A 16,190-nucleotide genomic window follows, 5' to 3' on the forward strand; every position below is an offset into this window, starting at 1 on the left:
TTACACATGTTTTTGTCAAAATAAGCTCCCGCTGATCAGTTTACATGATTTAATTTCTGGGGAAATAGATGGCTGTACATCAGTGTTGGGTTTAGAGCTTTTATTGACAACAGCAGGAGAAGTTAGAAGTCAGGAATGTGAACTCTACATGTGTTCAGTCGTCATGTCCTCATATTGTTTTAAGCTGTGAAGGACAGGAGTGTGTTTAAGTAGAAGTCCTCATATGGTAGGACCAGTGATTGTAGTGTGTGTGTTACACTGTCCTCATATTGTTTTAAGCTGTGAAGGACAGGAGTGTGTTTCAGTTGCCTTCCTCATGTGGTAGGACCAACAACTCTAGTGTGTGTTACACTGTCCTCATATCGTTGGGTAGCAGAACCGTACAGTGTTAAGTTTCTATAGAATCTGGTATAAGGAAGTCAGATCCTTCTGTAATAATATTCACTGGTACAAATATGATCTGTAGTTAATTAAATAGTCGGGATTTATACTAGAGAATGTTTCTGACGTTATATTGTTGTCTTTTGTTGCAGACACCAGGTGCCGAGGTCCTGTCTCAACCTCCTTCAGACCAATTGGTGAGTGACACACCCACTTCATTCTTCCAACAGGTGAAGATGGATGTTGCAGACAGGACATATCCTAACTTTTGCAGCCGTTACGATAATAACGCGCTGTTTGCACGATGAGCACAGCTTCCAAGCTCCCCTAAATTGACCGTGCGCTTCGTGTTGTGTGTGCGCGAGTCTGTGCATTTAGTGGCGTCTGTGCAGAAATTACTAGTAAGACAAGGCTGCAAACTATTCTCACAGACTTCAAGTGTGCACTTGAATCCAAAACGATCTCTCTCTCTCCCTCCGGCTCTGTTGAGATGCCACTGGGAGAGTAACGACTGCCCCTCCCCCCCCCTCTGCTCAGCAAACACGTGGCTGTTTTTGCACCCCTCCCCCTCTGCTCTGCAAACACGTGGCTGCTTTTGCACCCCTCCCCCCTCTGCTCAACAAACACGTGGCTGCTTTTGCACCCCTCCCCTCTCTGCTGAGGGCAAAAACAAGGCTCATGTGCAAAGTGAAGCAAAATAACATTGACAGAGGTTCAGAGAAAGGAGAAAAAAACGGAGCAGGCTCCCGTTGTTCACTTCAAGGAGGCGGCTCCACGGGCCGTTTTGTTTGTGACCGACACACACAGTATATATATATATATATTCTCAATCACATTCACACCACTCTCTTATATCAGTTCCACTACATCAAGACTATTTTATGGTGGTCAGCTGTTTTATTGTCATGTATTTTGCATAGTAAGATAACCATGTCCTCCATTCAAAAGCACTGAAAATGTCTATGGTGGTGCTGTACCTAATATTGTGCTCATTTGATCCAAAACCTATTTTTCCTTTATTTTGAAGGCTGAGGCTTAGATCCATTAGGTATTCACGAGAAAGGCATTATCGCATGTCAGGATTACAGTATATCGAAAATATGTGATTATAATGGGAGTCAATGGGGCCCAAACGGATACAAGGGTAAAAGGAGGTAGTACATATGTGAATCTTCTTTACTATACACCACACCATAGAGGGGATCATTGAATTTCAAAAATAATCCTAAAACACACATCCTGGCCAAGTTTCATGCAACTAGTCTTTAAAATGACTGATATATTGAGAATCAAAAATCCAAAGTTACCCAAGCGGGTCCCTTTTTTCGCTAGGGTAAAACGAGGGTTAAATAGTCGGGATTTATACTAGAGAATGTTTCTGACGTTATATTGTTGTCTTTTGTTGCAGACACCAAGTGCCGAGGTCCTGTCTCAACCTCCTTCAGACCAATTGATGAGTGACACACCCACTTCATTCTTCCAACAGGTTACACATTATTTTTTTGTATTTGGCATCAAGTATATGTGTCAGTTGGGCCTAGTGCATAAATGAAATGCACTTTAATTGTACTAAAACAATCAGTTTTAGTCGAAGTTAACCGAAACCAACATTAGCATTAGGATAAAGTAATTGTCTATACCATTTGTTAGTCCAAACTTTCCCTTAAAGCATCAGCTTGATCTTTATTCTGACAAAATTTGATATTTTTGTCGTTTTACACATGTTTTTGTCAAAATAAGCTCCCGCTGATCAGTTTACATGATTTAATTTCTGGGGAAATAGATGGCTGTACATCAGTGTTGGGTTTAGAGCTTTTATTGACAACAGCAGGAGAAGTTAGAGGTCAGGAATGTGAACTCTACATGTGTTCAGTCGTCATGTCCTCATATTGTTTTAAGCTGTGAAGGACAGGAGTGTGTTTAAGTAGAAGTCCTCATATGGTAGGACCAGTGATTGTAGTGTGTGTGTTACACTGTCCTCATATTGTTTTAAGCTGTGAAGGACAGGAGTGTGTTTCAGTTGCCTTCCTCATGTGGTAGGACCAACAACTCTAGTGTGTGTTACACTGTCCTCATATCGTTGGGTAGCAGAACCGTACAGTGTTAAGTTTCTATAGAATCTGGTATAAGGAAGTCAGATCCTTCTGTAATAATATTCACTGATACAAATATGATCTGTAGTTAATTAAATAGTCGGGATTTATACTAGAGAATGTTTCTGACGTTATATTGTTGTCTTTTGTTGCAGACACCAGGTGCCGAGGTCCTGTCTCAACCTCCTTCAGACCAATTGATGAGTGACACACCCACTTCATTCTTCCAACAGGTTACACATTATTTTTTTGTATTTGGCATCAAGTATATGTGTCAGTTGGGCCTAGTGCATAAATGAAATGCACTTTAATTGTACTAAAACAATCAGTTTTAGTCGAAGTTAACCAAAACCAACATTAGCATTAGGATAAAGTAATTGTCTATACCATTTGTTAGTCCAAACTTTCCCTTAAAGCATCAGCTTGATCTTTATTCTGACAAAATTTGATATTTTTGTCGTTTTACACATGTTTTTGTCAAAATAAGCTCCCGCTGATCAGTTTACATGATTTAATTTCTGGGGAAATAGATGGCTGTACATCAGTGTTGGGTTTAGAGCTTTTATTGACAACAGCAGGAGAAGTTAGAAGTCAGGAATGTGAACTCTACATGTGTTCAGTCGTCATGTCCTCATATTGTTTTAAGCTGTGAAGGACAGGAGTGTGTTTAAGTAGAAGTCCTCATATGGTAGGACCAGTGATTGTAGTGTGTGTGTTACACTGTCCTCATATTGTTTTAAGCTGTGAAGGACAGGAGTGTGTTTCAGTTGCCTTCCTCATGTGGTAGGACCAACAACTCTAGTGTGTGTTACACTGTCCTCATATCGTTGGGTAGCAGAACCGTACAGTGTTAAGTTTCTATAGAATCTGGTATAAGGAAGTCAGATCCTTCTGTAATAATATTCACTGATACAAATATGATCTGTAGTTAATTAAATAGTCGGGATTTATACTAGAGAATGTTTCTGACGTTATATTGTTGTCTTTTGTTGCAGACACCAGGTGCCGAGGTCCTGCCTCAACCTCCTTCAGACCAATTGATGAGTGACACACCCACTTCATTCTTCCAACAGGTTACACATTATTTTTTTGTATTTGGCATCAAGTATATGTGTCAGTTGGGCCTAGTGCATAAATGAAATGCACTTTAATTGTACTAAAACAATCAGTTTTAGTCGAAGTTAACCGAAACCAACATTAGCATTAGGATAAAGTAATTGTCTATACCATTTGTTAGTCCAAACTTTCCCTTAAAGCATCAGCTTGATCTTTATTCTGACAAAATTTGATATTTTTGTCGTTTTACACATGTTTTTGTCAAAATAAGCTCCCGCTGATCAGTTTACATGATTTAATTTCTGGGGAAATAGATGGCTGTACATCAGTGTTGGGTTTAGAGCTTTTATTGACAACAGCAGGAGAAGTTAGAAGTCAGGAATGTGAACTCTACACGTGTTCAGTCGTCATGTCCTCATATTGTTTTAAGCTGTGAAGGACAGGAGTGTGTTTAAGTAGAAGTCCTCATATGGTAGGACCAGTGATTGTAGTGTGTGTGTTACACTGTCCTCATATTGTTTTAAGCTGTGAAGGACAGGAGTGTGTTTCAGTTGCCTTCCTCATGTGGTAGGACCAACAACTCTAGTGTGTGTTACACTGTCCTCATATCGTTGGGTAGCAGAACCGTACAGTGTTAAGTTTCTATAGAATCTGGTATAAGGAAGTCAGATCCTTCTGTAATAATATTCACTGATACAAATATGATCTGTAGTTAATTAAATAGTCGGGATTTATACTAGAGAATGTTTCTGACGTTATATTGTTGTCTTTTGTTGCAGACACCAGGTGCCGAGGTCCTGTCTCAACCTCCTTCAGACCAATTGATGAGTGACACACCCACTTCATTCTTCCAACAGGTTACACATTATTTTTTTGTATTTGGCATCAAGTATATGTGTCAGTTGGGCCTAGTGCATAAATGAAATGCACTTTAATTGTACTAAAACAATCAGTTTTAGTCGAAGTTAACCAAAACCAACATTAGCATTAGGATAAAGTAATTGTCTATACCATTTGTTAGTCCAAACTTTCCCTTAAAGCATCAGCTTGATCTTTATTCTGACAAAATTTGATATTTTTGTCGTTTTACACATGTTTTTGTCAAAATAAGCTCCCGCTGATCAGTTTACATGATTTAATTTCTGGGGAAATAGATGGCTGTACATCAGTGTTGGGTTTAGAGCTTTTATTGACAACAGCAGGAGAAGTTAGAAGTCAGGAATGTGAACTCTACACGTGTTCAGTCGTCATGTCCTCATATTGTTTTAAGCTGTGAAGGACAGGAGTGTGTTTAAGTAGAAGTCCTCATATGGTAGGACCAGTGATTGTAGTGTGTGTGTTACACTGTCCTCATATTGTTTTAAGCTGTGAAGGACAGGAGTGTGTTTCAGTTGCCTTCCTCATGTGGTAGGACCAACAACTCTAGTGTGTGTTACACTGTCCTCATATCGTTGGGTAGCAGAACCGTACAGTGTTAAGTTTCTATAGAATCTGGTATAAGGAAGTCAGATCCTTCTGTAATAATATTCACTGATACAAATATGATCTGTAGTTAATTAAATAGTCGGGATTTATACTAGAGAATGTTTCTGACGTTATATTGTTGTCTTTTGTTGCAGACACCAGGTGCCGAGGTCCTGTCTCAACCTCCTTCAGACCAATTGGTGAGTGACACACCCACTTCATTCTTCCAACAGGTTACACATTATTTTTTTGTATTTGGCATCAAGTATATGTGTCAGTTGGGCCTAGTGCATAAATGAAATGCACTTTAATTGTACTAAAACAATCAGTTTTAGTCGAAGTTAACCGAAACCAACATTAGCATTAGGATAAAGTAATTGTCTATACCATTTGTTAGTCCAAACTTTCCCTTAAAGCATCAGCTTGATCTTTATTCTGACAAAATTTGATATTTTTGTCGTTTTACACATGTTTTTGTCAAAATAAGCTCCCGCTGATCAGTTTACATGATTTAATTTCTGGGGAAATAGATGGCTGTACATCAGTGTTGGGTTTAGAGCTTTTATTGACAACAGCAGGAGAAGTTAGAAGTCAGGAATGTGAACTCTACATGTGTTCAGTCGTCATGTCCTCATATTGTTTTAAGCTGTGAAGGACAGGAGTGTGTTTAAGTAGAAGTCCTCATATGGTAGGACCAGTGATTGTAGTGTGTGTGTTACACTGTCCTCATATTGTTTTAAGCTGTGAAGGACAGGAGTGTGTTTCAGTTGCCTTCCTCATGTGGTAGGACCAACAACTCTAGTGTGTGTTACACTGTCCTCATATCGTTGGGTAGCAGAACCGTACAGTGTTAAGTTTCTATAGAATCTGGTATAAGGAAGTCAGATCCTTCTGTAATAATATTCACTGATACAAATATGATCTGTAGTTAATTAAATAGTCGGGATTTATACTAGAGAATGTTTCTGACGTTATATTGTTGTCTTTTGTTGCAGACACCAGGTGCCGAGGTCCTGCCTCAACCTCCTTCAGACCAATTGGTGAGTGACACACCCACTTCATTCTTCCAACAGGTTACACATTATTTTTTTGTATTTGGCATCAAGTATATGTGTCAGTTGGGCCTAGTGCATAAATGAAATGCACTTTAATTGTACTAAAACAATCAGTTTTAGTCGAAGTTAACCAAAACCAACATTAGCATTAGGATAAAGTAATTGTCTATACCATTTGTTAGTCCAAACTTTCCCTTAAAGCATCAGCTTGATCTTTATTCTGACAAAATTTGATATTTTTGTCGTTTTACACATGTTTTTGTCAAAATAAGCTCCCGCTGATTAGTTTACATGATTTAATTTCTGGGGAAATAGATGGCTGTACATCAGTGTTGGGTTTAGAGCTTTTATTGACAACAGCAGGAGAAGTTAGAAGTCAGGAATGTGAACTCTACACGTGTTCAGTCGTCATGTCCTCATATTGTTTTAAGCTGTGAAGGACAGGAGTGTGTTTAAGTAGAAGTCCTCATATGGTAGGACCAGTGATTGTAGTGTGTGTGTTACACTGTCCTCATATTGTTTTAAGCTGTGAAGGACAGGAGTGTGTTTCAGTTGCCTTCCTCATGTGGTAGGACCAACAACTCTAGTGTGTGTTACACTGTCCTCATATCGTTGGGTAGCAGAACCGTACAGTGTTAAGTTTCTATAGAATCTGGTATAAGGAAGTCAGATCCTTCTGTAATAATATTCACTGATACAAATATGATCTGTAGTTAATTAAATAGTCGGGATTTATACTAGAGAATGTTTCTGACGTTATATTGTTGTCTTTTGTTGCAGACACCAGGTGCCGAGGTCCTGTCTCAACCTCCTTCAGACCAATTGGTGAGTGACACACCCACTTCATTCTTCCAACAGGTTACACATTATTTTTTTGTATTTGGCATCAAGTATATGTGTCAGTTGGGCCTAGTGCATAAATGAAATGCACTTTAATTGTACTAAAACAATCAGTTTTAGTCGAAGTTAACCGAAACCAACATTAGCATTAGGATAAAGTAATTGTCTATACCATTTGTTAGTCCAAACTTTCCCTTAAAGCATCAGCTTGATCTTTATTCTGACAAAATTTGATATTTTTGTCGTTTTACACATGTTTTTGTCAAAATAAGCTCCCGCTGATCAGTTTACATGATTTAATTTCTGGGGAAATAGATGGCTGTACATCAGTGTTGGGTTTAGAGCTTTTATTGACAACAGCAGGAGAAGTTAGAAGTCAGGAATGTGAACTCTACATGTGTTCAGTCGTCATGTCCTCATATTGTTTTAAGCTGTGAAGGACAGGAGTGTGTTTAAGTAGAAGTCCTCATATGGTAGGACCAGTGATTGTAGTGTGTGTTACACTGTCCTCATATTGTTTTAAGCTGTGAAGGACAGGAGTGTGTTTCAGTTGCCTTCCTCATGTGGTAGGACCAACAACTCTAGTGTGTGTTACACTGTCCTCATATCGTTGGGTAGCAGAACCGTACAGTGTTAAGTTTCTATAGAATCTGGTATAAGGAAGTCAGATCCTTCTGTAATAATATTCACTGATACAAATATGATCTGTAGTTAATTAAATAGTCGGGATTTATACTAGAGAATGTTTCTGACGTTATATTGTTGTCTTTTGTTGCAGACACCAGGTGCCGAGGTCCTGTCTCAACCTCCTTCAGACCAATTGGTGAGTGACACACCCACTTCATTCTTCCAACAGGTTACACATTATTTTTTTGTATTTGGCATCAAGTATATGTGTCAGTTGGGCCTAGTGCATAAATTAAGTGCCCTTTGATTATATTAAAATAATCAGTTTGATTGAAAGTTTCCCATATTCAACATTAGCATTACTTGTTTGTGAACATCTTAGGAGAAAGAAATTGGCATATCATTTGTTAGTCCTAACTTTCCCTTTAAAGCATCAGCTTGATCTTTATTCCTACTAAATTTGATATTTCTGTGTTACATTGTCCTCAGATTGTTTTAAGCTGTGAAGGACATGAATTTGTTTTTTTTTTTAGCCTTTCTCAATTGGTAGAACCAACAACTCTAGTTTGTGTTACATTGAAACTGAACAGCAGGGATGTTTGTCATGAAGATAATAACACTCTATCTGATTTCAAACAATCACACTGTGATGAGTATTATTAGTAGATTATGTTCACATGTAAAATATTCATATCAAATGGTAAATATCCTATATTTATATAGCGCTTTACTAGTCCCTAAGGACCCCAAAGCGCTTTACACATCCAGTCATCCACCCATTCACACAGACATTCACACACTGGTGATGGCAGCTACATTGTAGCCACAGCCACCCTGGGGCGCACTGACAGAGGCGAGGCTGCCAGACACTGGCGCCACCGGGCCCTCTGACCACCACCAGTAGGCAACAGGTGAAGTGTCTTTCCCAAGGACACAACGACCGAGACTGTCGGAGCTGGGGCTCGAACCGGCAACCTTCTGATTACAACTCTTGAGCCACGATCGCTTGAGCCCAACGCTGACTTTGCCTACAATGCAGAGAAAAAAGCAAACAGACCTATTGCATGCATTGATTCTCATATTTCACTGTTACTTTTCAAAGGCTCAAGGACCAAGTATTCTGGGGGTTCCAAGCCACACGCTTTACTCAGCTGCCCTGGACAACATGAAGGGCACCTCTGGCTCAATCACCCTGAACAACAAAAACATTAGCAACACTTCACCAAGAAGGGGTAAAGGCACCCAAATACAAAATGTTTTAGGTTAATATACTTGTGATCAAAGAACAAGTTTGTTTTCAGACATGACACTATTCAGAGCTTTTATCATAAATCATTTCATCTTATTTGATTCCCAGCAGAACACAGCACTTCAAATGGTTCATTCCAAGCATCCTTAAAGGAGCAATAAGCAATATCTTTTCACTGCTAGGTGTGCTGTTTTGCACTGCCTGTGAACCAAACCAAAGTCTATGGCTGGAGATCAACACAGAGAGAGGGATTGTGACTTCATGCTGTACTCCAGATGTAATTACACCTCTAGTTCTTCACACAGTCATTTTTAATTCCTTCAACCTAAGTATGATGAATTGTGCTTATTGCTCCTTTAAAGTGCTCCAGTAGAAAGCAAGGTTTAAGAACATTTTGTATTCACATTATAAACTAGAATATTTTCTATCTTTTCTTGCATTCACATTAAGATATTTTCTTTTGTTTCCATTTATGACAGCTGGGACGGTGAGAAGCAAGTGGACAAATGATGAAGTGAAGGTTGCTGAGCGGCACGTTTCACTTCATAAAAAGCTGCAAAGTACCAGGTAAAAAGGAATGTGACTGCTGCCTCCAAGCAGAGCCGGCAGCTCTGAAAGACAGAGACTGGGTTGTCATAAGGTACTACAGCCACAACAGGATCATAGCATTAAAAGAAAGATGCAAGAAAAAAAGAAACAAGCAAGAGAGATACTTTGTTACTTCCACAGTTATGTCAGTATTGCAGTTTTCTGTATTGCATTGTTCTTACTCATAAATCTGTGGTTTATGCTGGGTGCTTTTTGCAATTAAATGATAAAAAAGGCAGATAATGTTCCACGTTTTTATTCACATGAACATTCACTACAAAATGAATTAATGCATTACAATATCAAGACTTAAAAAGTAGACTGACCACATTTGACCCATGTCTTTTTTTTTTTTTAAAGTCTTTACACAGCTCAGATTTACTGTTTTATTAACACATAAATGTCTGATATTTCTGTCAGAAGTTACCCAACTGGTGAGCATTACTATTGTGCATCCATGTCTATTATATTGTAATCTCAAAAGGAGCCAAGCTAAAAATGCAGAACCTACCGTTACCTGGTCCTTATAAGTCATGTATACTTGAAAATTATGTGTTTCCATGGGCTTCACAATTCACCTAAACATGAAATATCTGTGTGTGACCTTATGGTACTCATAAGTCACATAAACCTGACAGTGTCCTCACAAGTAGCATTAAATTCAGGTTTGACCAAAATTTAGCCCTAGCCAAAATCTCAACAGATGGGTGTGTTCCTGGAAGCATGGGTCAAATTTTTTGAGATTCCCATGCCTCTAGGACCTTCGGAAAGGCACGTTCCCATTTGTCACATTTTTGTCATACGTACTGATATATCACGAAAACACGTATGTGTGTGTGTGTGTGTGTGTGTGTGTGTGTGTCACAAAGTATGTGTGTTGCAAGTCAGTTTCTAAGAATAATATAATGCAATCCAACTTCTGCGGATATGTATTTCTGTACTGGTCTCTTGTCAGTGTCACAGGGTCAGCTTCCTGTTTCAACAGAAAACTGTGTCTGGTGAAATATGTGTAACATAACTTTTGAAGCATAAGCAAATAAAACAATAAAAACTCCCTAACATCCCTCCCTGTTGTTACCGTATTTCACCACTTCAATCATACTTTATTATCAGCTAACAATCACTTGCTTATAACATTTTCAATTGTAGCATCATTCAGTATGTGTGAATGTGTGTGTTCCTATACTAAATCTTCTTCGTCCGGTTCATCTTCTTGTGGCAGTCCAACATAGGTGATCACTGTGGCCTGTAACATTTTGCCAATCATTGATCTGATACAGGGTAGAATGCATGTAGAGAACATGCAAAGCAATAAAAGAAGAACTCCTATCAAGACAAGTCCTCTGTGTTCATGACATAGTCTTGTTGCTGTGCATTACTCAGTTGTCGTAACTTCTCCAGGGCGGTGGTCATGGTCAAGGAATGCACGTTATCTGGAATGTAGGTGCAGCAAGTGGTGTTGAATAAGACACAGAGGCCCCCTCTCTCAGCGAGAATCATGTCCAGGGCGACTCTGTGTTGCATGACCACTATTCTGATCGCGTCAATTTCCTCATTATGAGCCTTGTTTATCCATGTTGAGCTGTTCTGGAAAAGTCCAAATCGGTAGTCAAGAGTCTCGATCCTTAGCATGTTTTTTCCATTCCCGATCCATGGGAAAAGTGAGTGCAGGACTTTCTGTCCGGTGGTCCACAACTTGAACTCCGCTAGCACATCACTGCCCCAGATTGGATCATGAGGTTGCACGTCATCAGTGCTCCTCTTGCGTCTTGGTTGGTCCCTTTCTGTCCTGCGGCATCCGTAAAGTCTGGGAGCAGTTTTGGTTCATCCCCAGCTTTCTGTTACCGTATGCGAAGGTGAAACACATTGGATGTTGTATTCCTGGTTCCCTCCTGACGTTGAAAGATTTTCCCTTGTCATTGGTTGCATTCAGGTGTACCCAGTATCGGTCATCACAGCTGTAGTTCCAGTCTGAGACCTCTGGTGTACAAAACACTACCTCATTAGGTTTATAGTTGATCAGTGTTCCATTACACCGTCGCAGGTCGATTTTTGTGACTTGTCTTTTTAACCAATGTTAAGGTGCATTACCACCCCCTGGCTCACAGCGCAGTGGACATTTAGATGAGAAAATATATATTTGACACACTTAAGGAAAATACTAATAAAATACAAATAAACAAAATAAATGTTTATTAAGCAATTTTGATAAGAAATTGCTTAATTTTAGAAATGTTTTTGCTCTTTGTTCTCTATAAAATAGTTGGGGTTTTTTTTGTTTTTTTAAATCATTCATCTTAGCAGTGGGATTTACATGAAAAGGGAAACAAATTAAGTTTGAGTGAAAATGTAAAATTGTTGCACTCTCTGGTCAACTGACTCAGTGAATCAAATGACTCAAAACACCCGATTCACTTTGGTGAGTGACTCATTAACACTCGATTCAGTAAAAAGAATCAAATTGTGAATGAAGGGTGCGAAGCAGAGTCTCCAATTCAGTAATCCTGGCCTCCAAATATGCTACATTTGTTAAAGGTATCATTACTGCTAAAGGAGGCCGAGGAGTAACTAAACATCTGACACAATGAGCAAGAAAGTGCAGGAGGGACAGGTGAAGTAGCCATGGTGCTAGTGAGTCGGCTACGAGCTAAGCTAAGCTAGCGAAACAGTACAGAGACAGTGAGTGAATACTTTGGCTATAAATTAGGTGGTGAGTACACAGAAAGTGTGTTTCGGATGAAGCACGTGAAGATTATACTCTGAAAAAAGAATGTATTTAAAAGTTGTTAATTAAATTGCTAAGCAAATAAGCTACTCAGAAACACCACTGTGTTTGAGCAGGAAAAGGATGTGATACTCTCCCGCAGAGCGAGCGAACATCAAGTGACAGCGCCACTGGAGGGAGTGTCAGTTTGTTCCACGACTGCATTTCACTCAATGCCTCTGTTTGTATGTCTTTCACTGCAGGACCAACATGGAGCAAGAAGTCAGCGCTCTCAGGAGGCCGACAAACCTCACAGAAGAAAGGGAGAGAAAAACTACAGCTGTGATGAGTGTGGGAAGGATTTTACCCGGGCTGGAGACTTAAAAACACACCAACTCATCCACAGTGGAGTTAAACCTTACAGCTGTGACTTGTGTGGAAAGTCTTTTACCCAGGCTGGAAACTTAAAAAAACACCAACTCATCCACAGTGGAGTTAAAGCGTACAGCTGTGACTTGTGTGGAAAGTCTTTTACCCTGGCTCAAAGCCTAAAAACACACAAAGTCATCCACAGTGGAGTTAAAGCGTACAGCTGTGACTTGTGTGGAAAGGCTTTTAACTGGGCTGAAAACTTAAAAACACACCAACTCATCCACAGTGGAGTTAAACCTTACAGCTGTGAGTTGTGTGGAAAGTCTTTTACCCGGGCTGGAGACTTAAAAACTCACCAACTCATCCACAGTGGATTTAAACCTTACAGCTGTGACTTGTGTGGAAAGTTTTTTACCCAGGCTGGAAGCTTAAAAACACACCAAATCATCCACAGTGGAGTTAAAGCTTACACATGTGAGTTGTGTGGAAAGTCTTTTACCCTGCCTCAAAGCCTAAAAACACACCAAGTCATCCACAGTGGAGTTAAAGCCTACAACTGTGACTTGTGTGGAAAGTCTTTTACCCTGGCTCAAAGCCTAAAAACTCACCAACTCATCCACAGTGGAGTTAAACCTTACAGCTGTGAGTTGTGTGGAAAGTCTTTTACCCAGGCTGGGGGCTTAAAAACACACAAACTCATCCACAGTGGAGTTAAAGCCTACAACTGTGACTTGTGTGGAAAGTCTTTTACCCAGGCTCAAAGTCTAAAAACACACCAACTCATCCACAGTGGAGTTAAACCTTACAGCTGTGAGTTGTGTGGAAAGTCTTTTACCCAGGCTGGGGGCTTAAAAACACACCAAGTCATCCATGGTGGAGTTAAAGCTTACAACTGTGACTTGTGTGGAAAGTCTTTTATATATCCACATCAGCTTAAAAAACACCAACAGATCCACACCAGAAAGTAACTCTACAAGTGCAGTTACTGTGAGGATGTATTTAGTTTATCTTGTAATTGTAACCTGATTGTTTGGAACAAGTCTGATCAGTAAACTTATGGAGTTATACTGAATGAACTGTTTGGAAAAATGAAGACTCATTTTCAGTCAGTAAGCTGAGTGTTATAATGTAAACAGTAAAATGTAATTGGACGTTGGCAGAGATGCTTTTTATTTCAGGCGACGTTCAGGATAAAAACATTGAAGGAATTCCCTGACTTACAATGTCTTTGTTTAGAAGCGGAGCGAAGCACACTGATCCATTTCTCAACCCTGTCGTCACTGTAGTGGTGGGAAAGAGTTTCTCTGTGATCTTTGTGGAAAAACTTCCAATCATCAACGGGACCTAAAACCACATCAACGTAGCCACACTGGAGACAAAATGAACTACTGCAAAGAATGTGGGAGAGGCTTCCACACACCAAGTACATTAAAAATACATGAACTCTTCCACAGTGGGGTCAAAAAGCACATCTGTGACCAGTGTGGGTCATCCTTCACCACTGAACATGAGCTCAATGAAAAAGCATAAGGGAATCCACACAGGAGAGACACGATACAATTGCAGACACTGTGACAAAAGCTTCTCACAATCAGGTCATCGTAACAAACATGAACGTACACACATGGAAGTGAACTTCAGCTGTGACCAGTGTGACAAGAGCTTCAGGAATCTCAGTTCATACTCCGAACACAAACGATCTCACACTGTAAATAAACTGTTTCCCTGTTACCAATGTGCAAAAACATTCACTTCATTATCTGCTCTGTGCAAACATCAGCCTGATCATGCAGGACTGAAATCACTGGATCACAATGAATCTGAAGAGAGAGAAAGATCCTCTTCTGGTTTCAGGCTCAGACTTAAAAACCTTGAGATCAGGCTCCACAGAGTTCAGGTGGAATCTCCTGTAAAGAGTGTCAGCTGATGCCACACTTGGATCTGATGAGGTAGCTCTGATTTCTGGACCTGCAGTGAATAATCCTGAATGTTACATTTAGGAAGCTGCATGTATAGATATGCATATCAAGTTTATTATTTTTCCTTTTAGGGATTTTAATTCTCTAAAATGTTATCCCTGTTACATTTTAGTCTTTGTTTCCTTAGGATACAGTAGTGTTTAGTAGTTGTATTCATTTTATGTGTTACCTAAGTTAAATTTCAATCCTTCATTCATATTTAATCTTTTGCTGTTGTAAAATCTTCTCTTAAATCATTTTCTCCCAAAACTACAAATGTTTTCAGAGCAGTTGCTCTTAAAATCTTCTCTTAAATAATTTTCTCCCAAAACTACAAATGTTTTCACAGCAGTTGCTCTTAAAACTTCCAAAATGAACTAAATCTGTCCACCAGCTTTGAAACGACACCTGCTGTGACTTTATGTCCAGAAAAAAGAAACTCAAGCTAAACTGGTTTTGGGCTGTACTTTCATATAATACCAGTTTGTACCTGAAGATGATGCAGTGAGTCAGTGTAACCTTTATTTAATTAGGCAAAGACCACATTCGTATTCACAGTGGCAGCAAAGAAATGTTGAAAGTTAAAAACAGCAGCACACATCAGGGCCAATTTAAAGATCATAAGGTGACTACTTTTACTTAATTCAAATTCCTTCAAATTTTGGCTCCTCCTTTCACTTTAGTGTATTTACTGTATCCTTGAAGTCCACATGTTGTTTTTTAATGAATTAATTTTGATCCACATGTTCTGCAGCTGTTTTCCTGTTGATTTGACGTTTGTATTATGAAATCCTGACAATATTAGAGTGTTAGTTATATTTGATGTACTCTGTGTAAAGTTTGTCTTATTAAACAGTTTGGTGTGAAAATGAAGAAATGGTCTCAGAACAAGTAGTTTGAGCTCTGGTTTCCCATTCAAACTAATTTAACTGTTTTCAGTGGTACATGTGGAGGTTTATCAGAGGAGGCGACTTGGCTGTTCTCCACTCACACAGAACAGGGTTCCTGCAGCTCATTAAAAACTCTGAAATGATCTTCAAGGACCAAAATATTTGAATTTTCTCAAAAACGTGCTGTGGGCATGACGTTTTTAGAGAGTGTGTTTAAAACAATTAATAGCTTGAATTTTAATTTTATTTGGAGGAATAAGTGCCATTATATATCTAAAGATGATTTGGTTAAACCATACATTGAAGGCGGTGGAAACGCAATTGATTTTGATATAATGAATGGTGTTTTGAAACTTAAATGGTTAAAATCCTTCCTAAATAATCCACACTCCATTTGGTTTTTTATACCAAGTAAGGTCTTTAACACACTGGGGGGTATCGACTTTCTCCTAAAGTGTGACTTTGAAATTACTAAGCTACCTGCTAAACTCTGAATTCCATAAACAGGTCCTTCTTTATTGGAAAATGTTATTTAAACATAATTTCACTCCACATAATTGCCCAATTTGGAACAATAGATATATACTGATGAACAGAAAATCTATTTTTATTCAAGATTGGTTATCAAAAGGTGTTTGGGCAATTGCCCATTTTGTAGATGAGGAAGGACATGTTCTAGGACATCAAGATTTTTGCCAAAAGTTTAATATCCAATGTTCTAAAAGTAAATTTAATCGGGTTATAAAATCCATTCCATTGTCACTTAAAAACATATTGTAAATGATATAATATATTCTGACATCTCCCCCAAGTTAAGGCAATTATATATAAATGGTATTCGATTTTGTGATGTTAAATGCAACAATAAGTTTCTTAGATCTTCATTAAGGAGTCTTTATTCTCCAAATTTACT

The 16,190-nt window shown here is 38.9% G+C and overlaps 1 protein-coding gene across 1 annotated transcript in view; it reads left to right on the top strand.

The window, feature by feature from the left end:
* LOC145423481 (uncharacterized) overlaps positions 1–15,264 on the top strand; it is a 45,254-nt gene extending 29,990 nt beyond the window's left edge. Inside the window, exon 5 of the mRNA XM_080296045.1 lies at positions 12,321–15,264. Coding sequence (XP_080152171.1) covers positions 12,321–13,397 — 1,077 coding nt within the window. The 3' untranslated portion in view covers positions 13,398–15,264. The remainder of the gene's footprint in view (positions 1–12,320) is intronic.
* Positions 15,265–16,190: the final 926 nt, after the last annotated feature.

The sequence above is a fragment of the Astatotilapia calliptera genome, chromosome 3 (assembly GCF_964374335.1).
Source record: "Astatotilapia calliptera chromosome 3, fAstCal68.1, whole genome shotgun sequence".
Lineage (NCBI taxonomy): Eukaryota > Metazoa > Chordata > Actinopteri > Cichliformes > Cichlidae > Astatotilapia > Astatotilapia calliptera.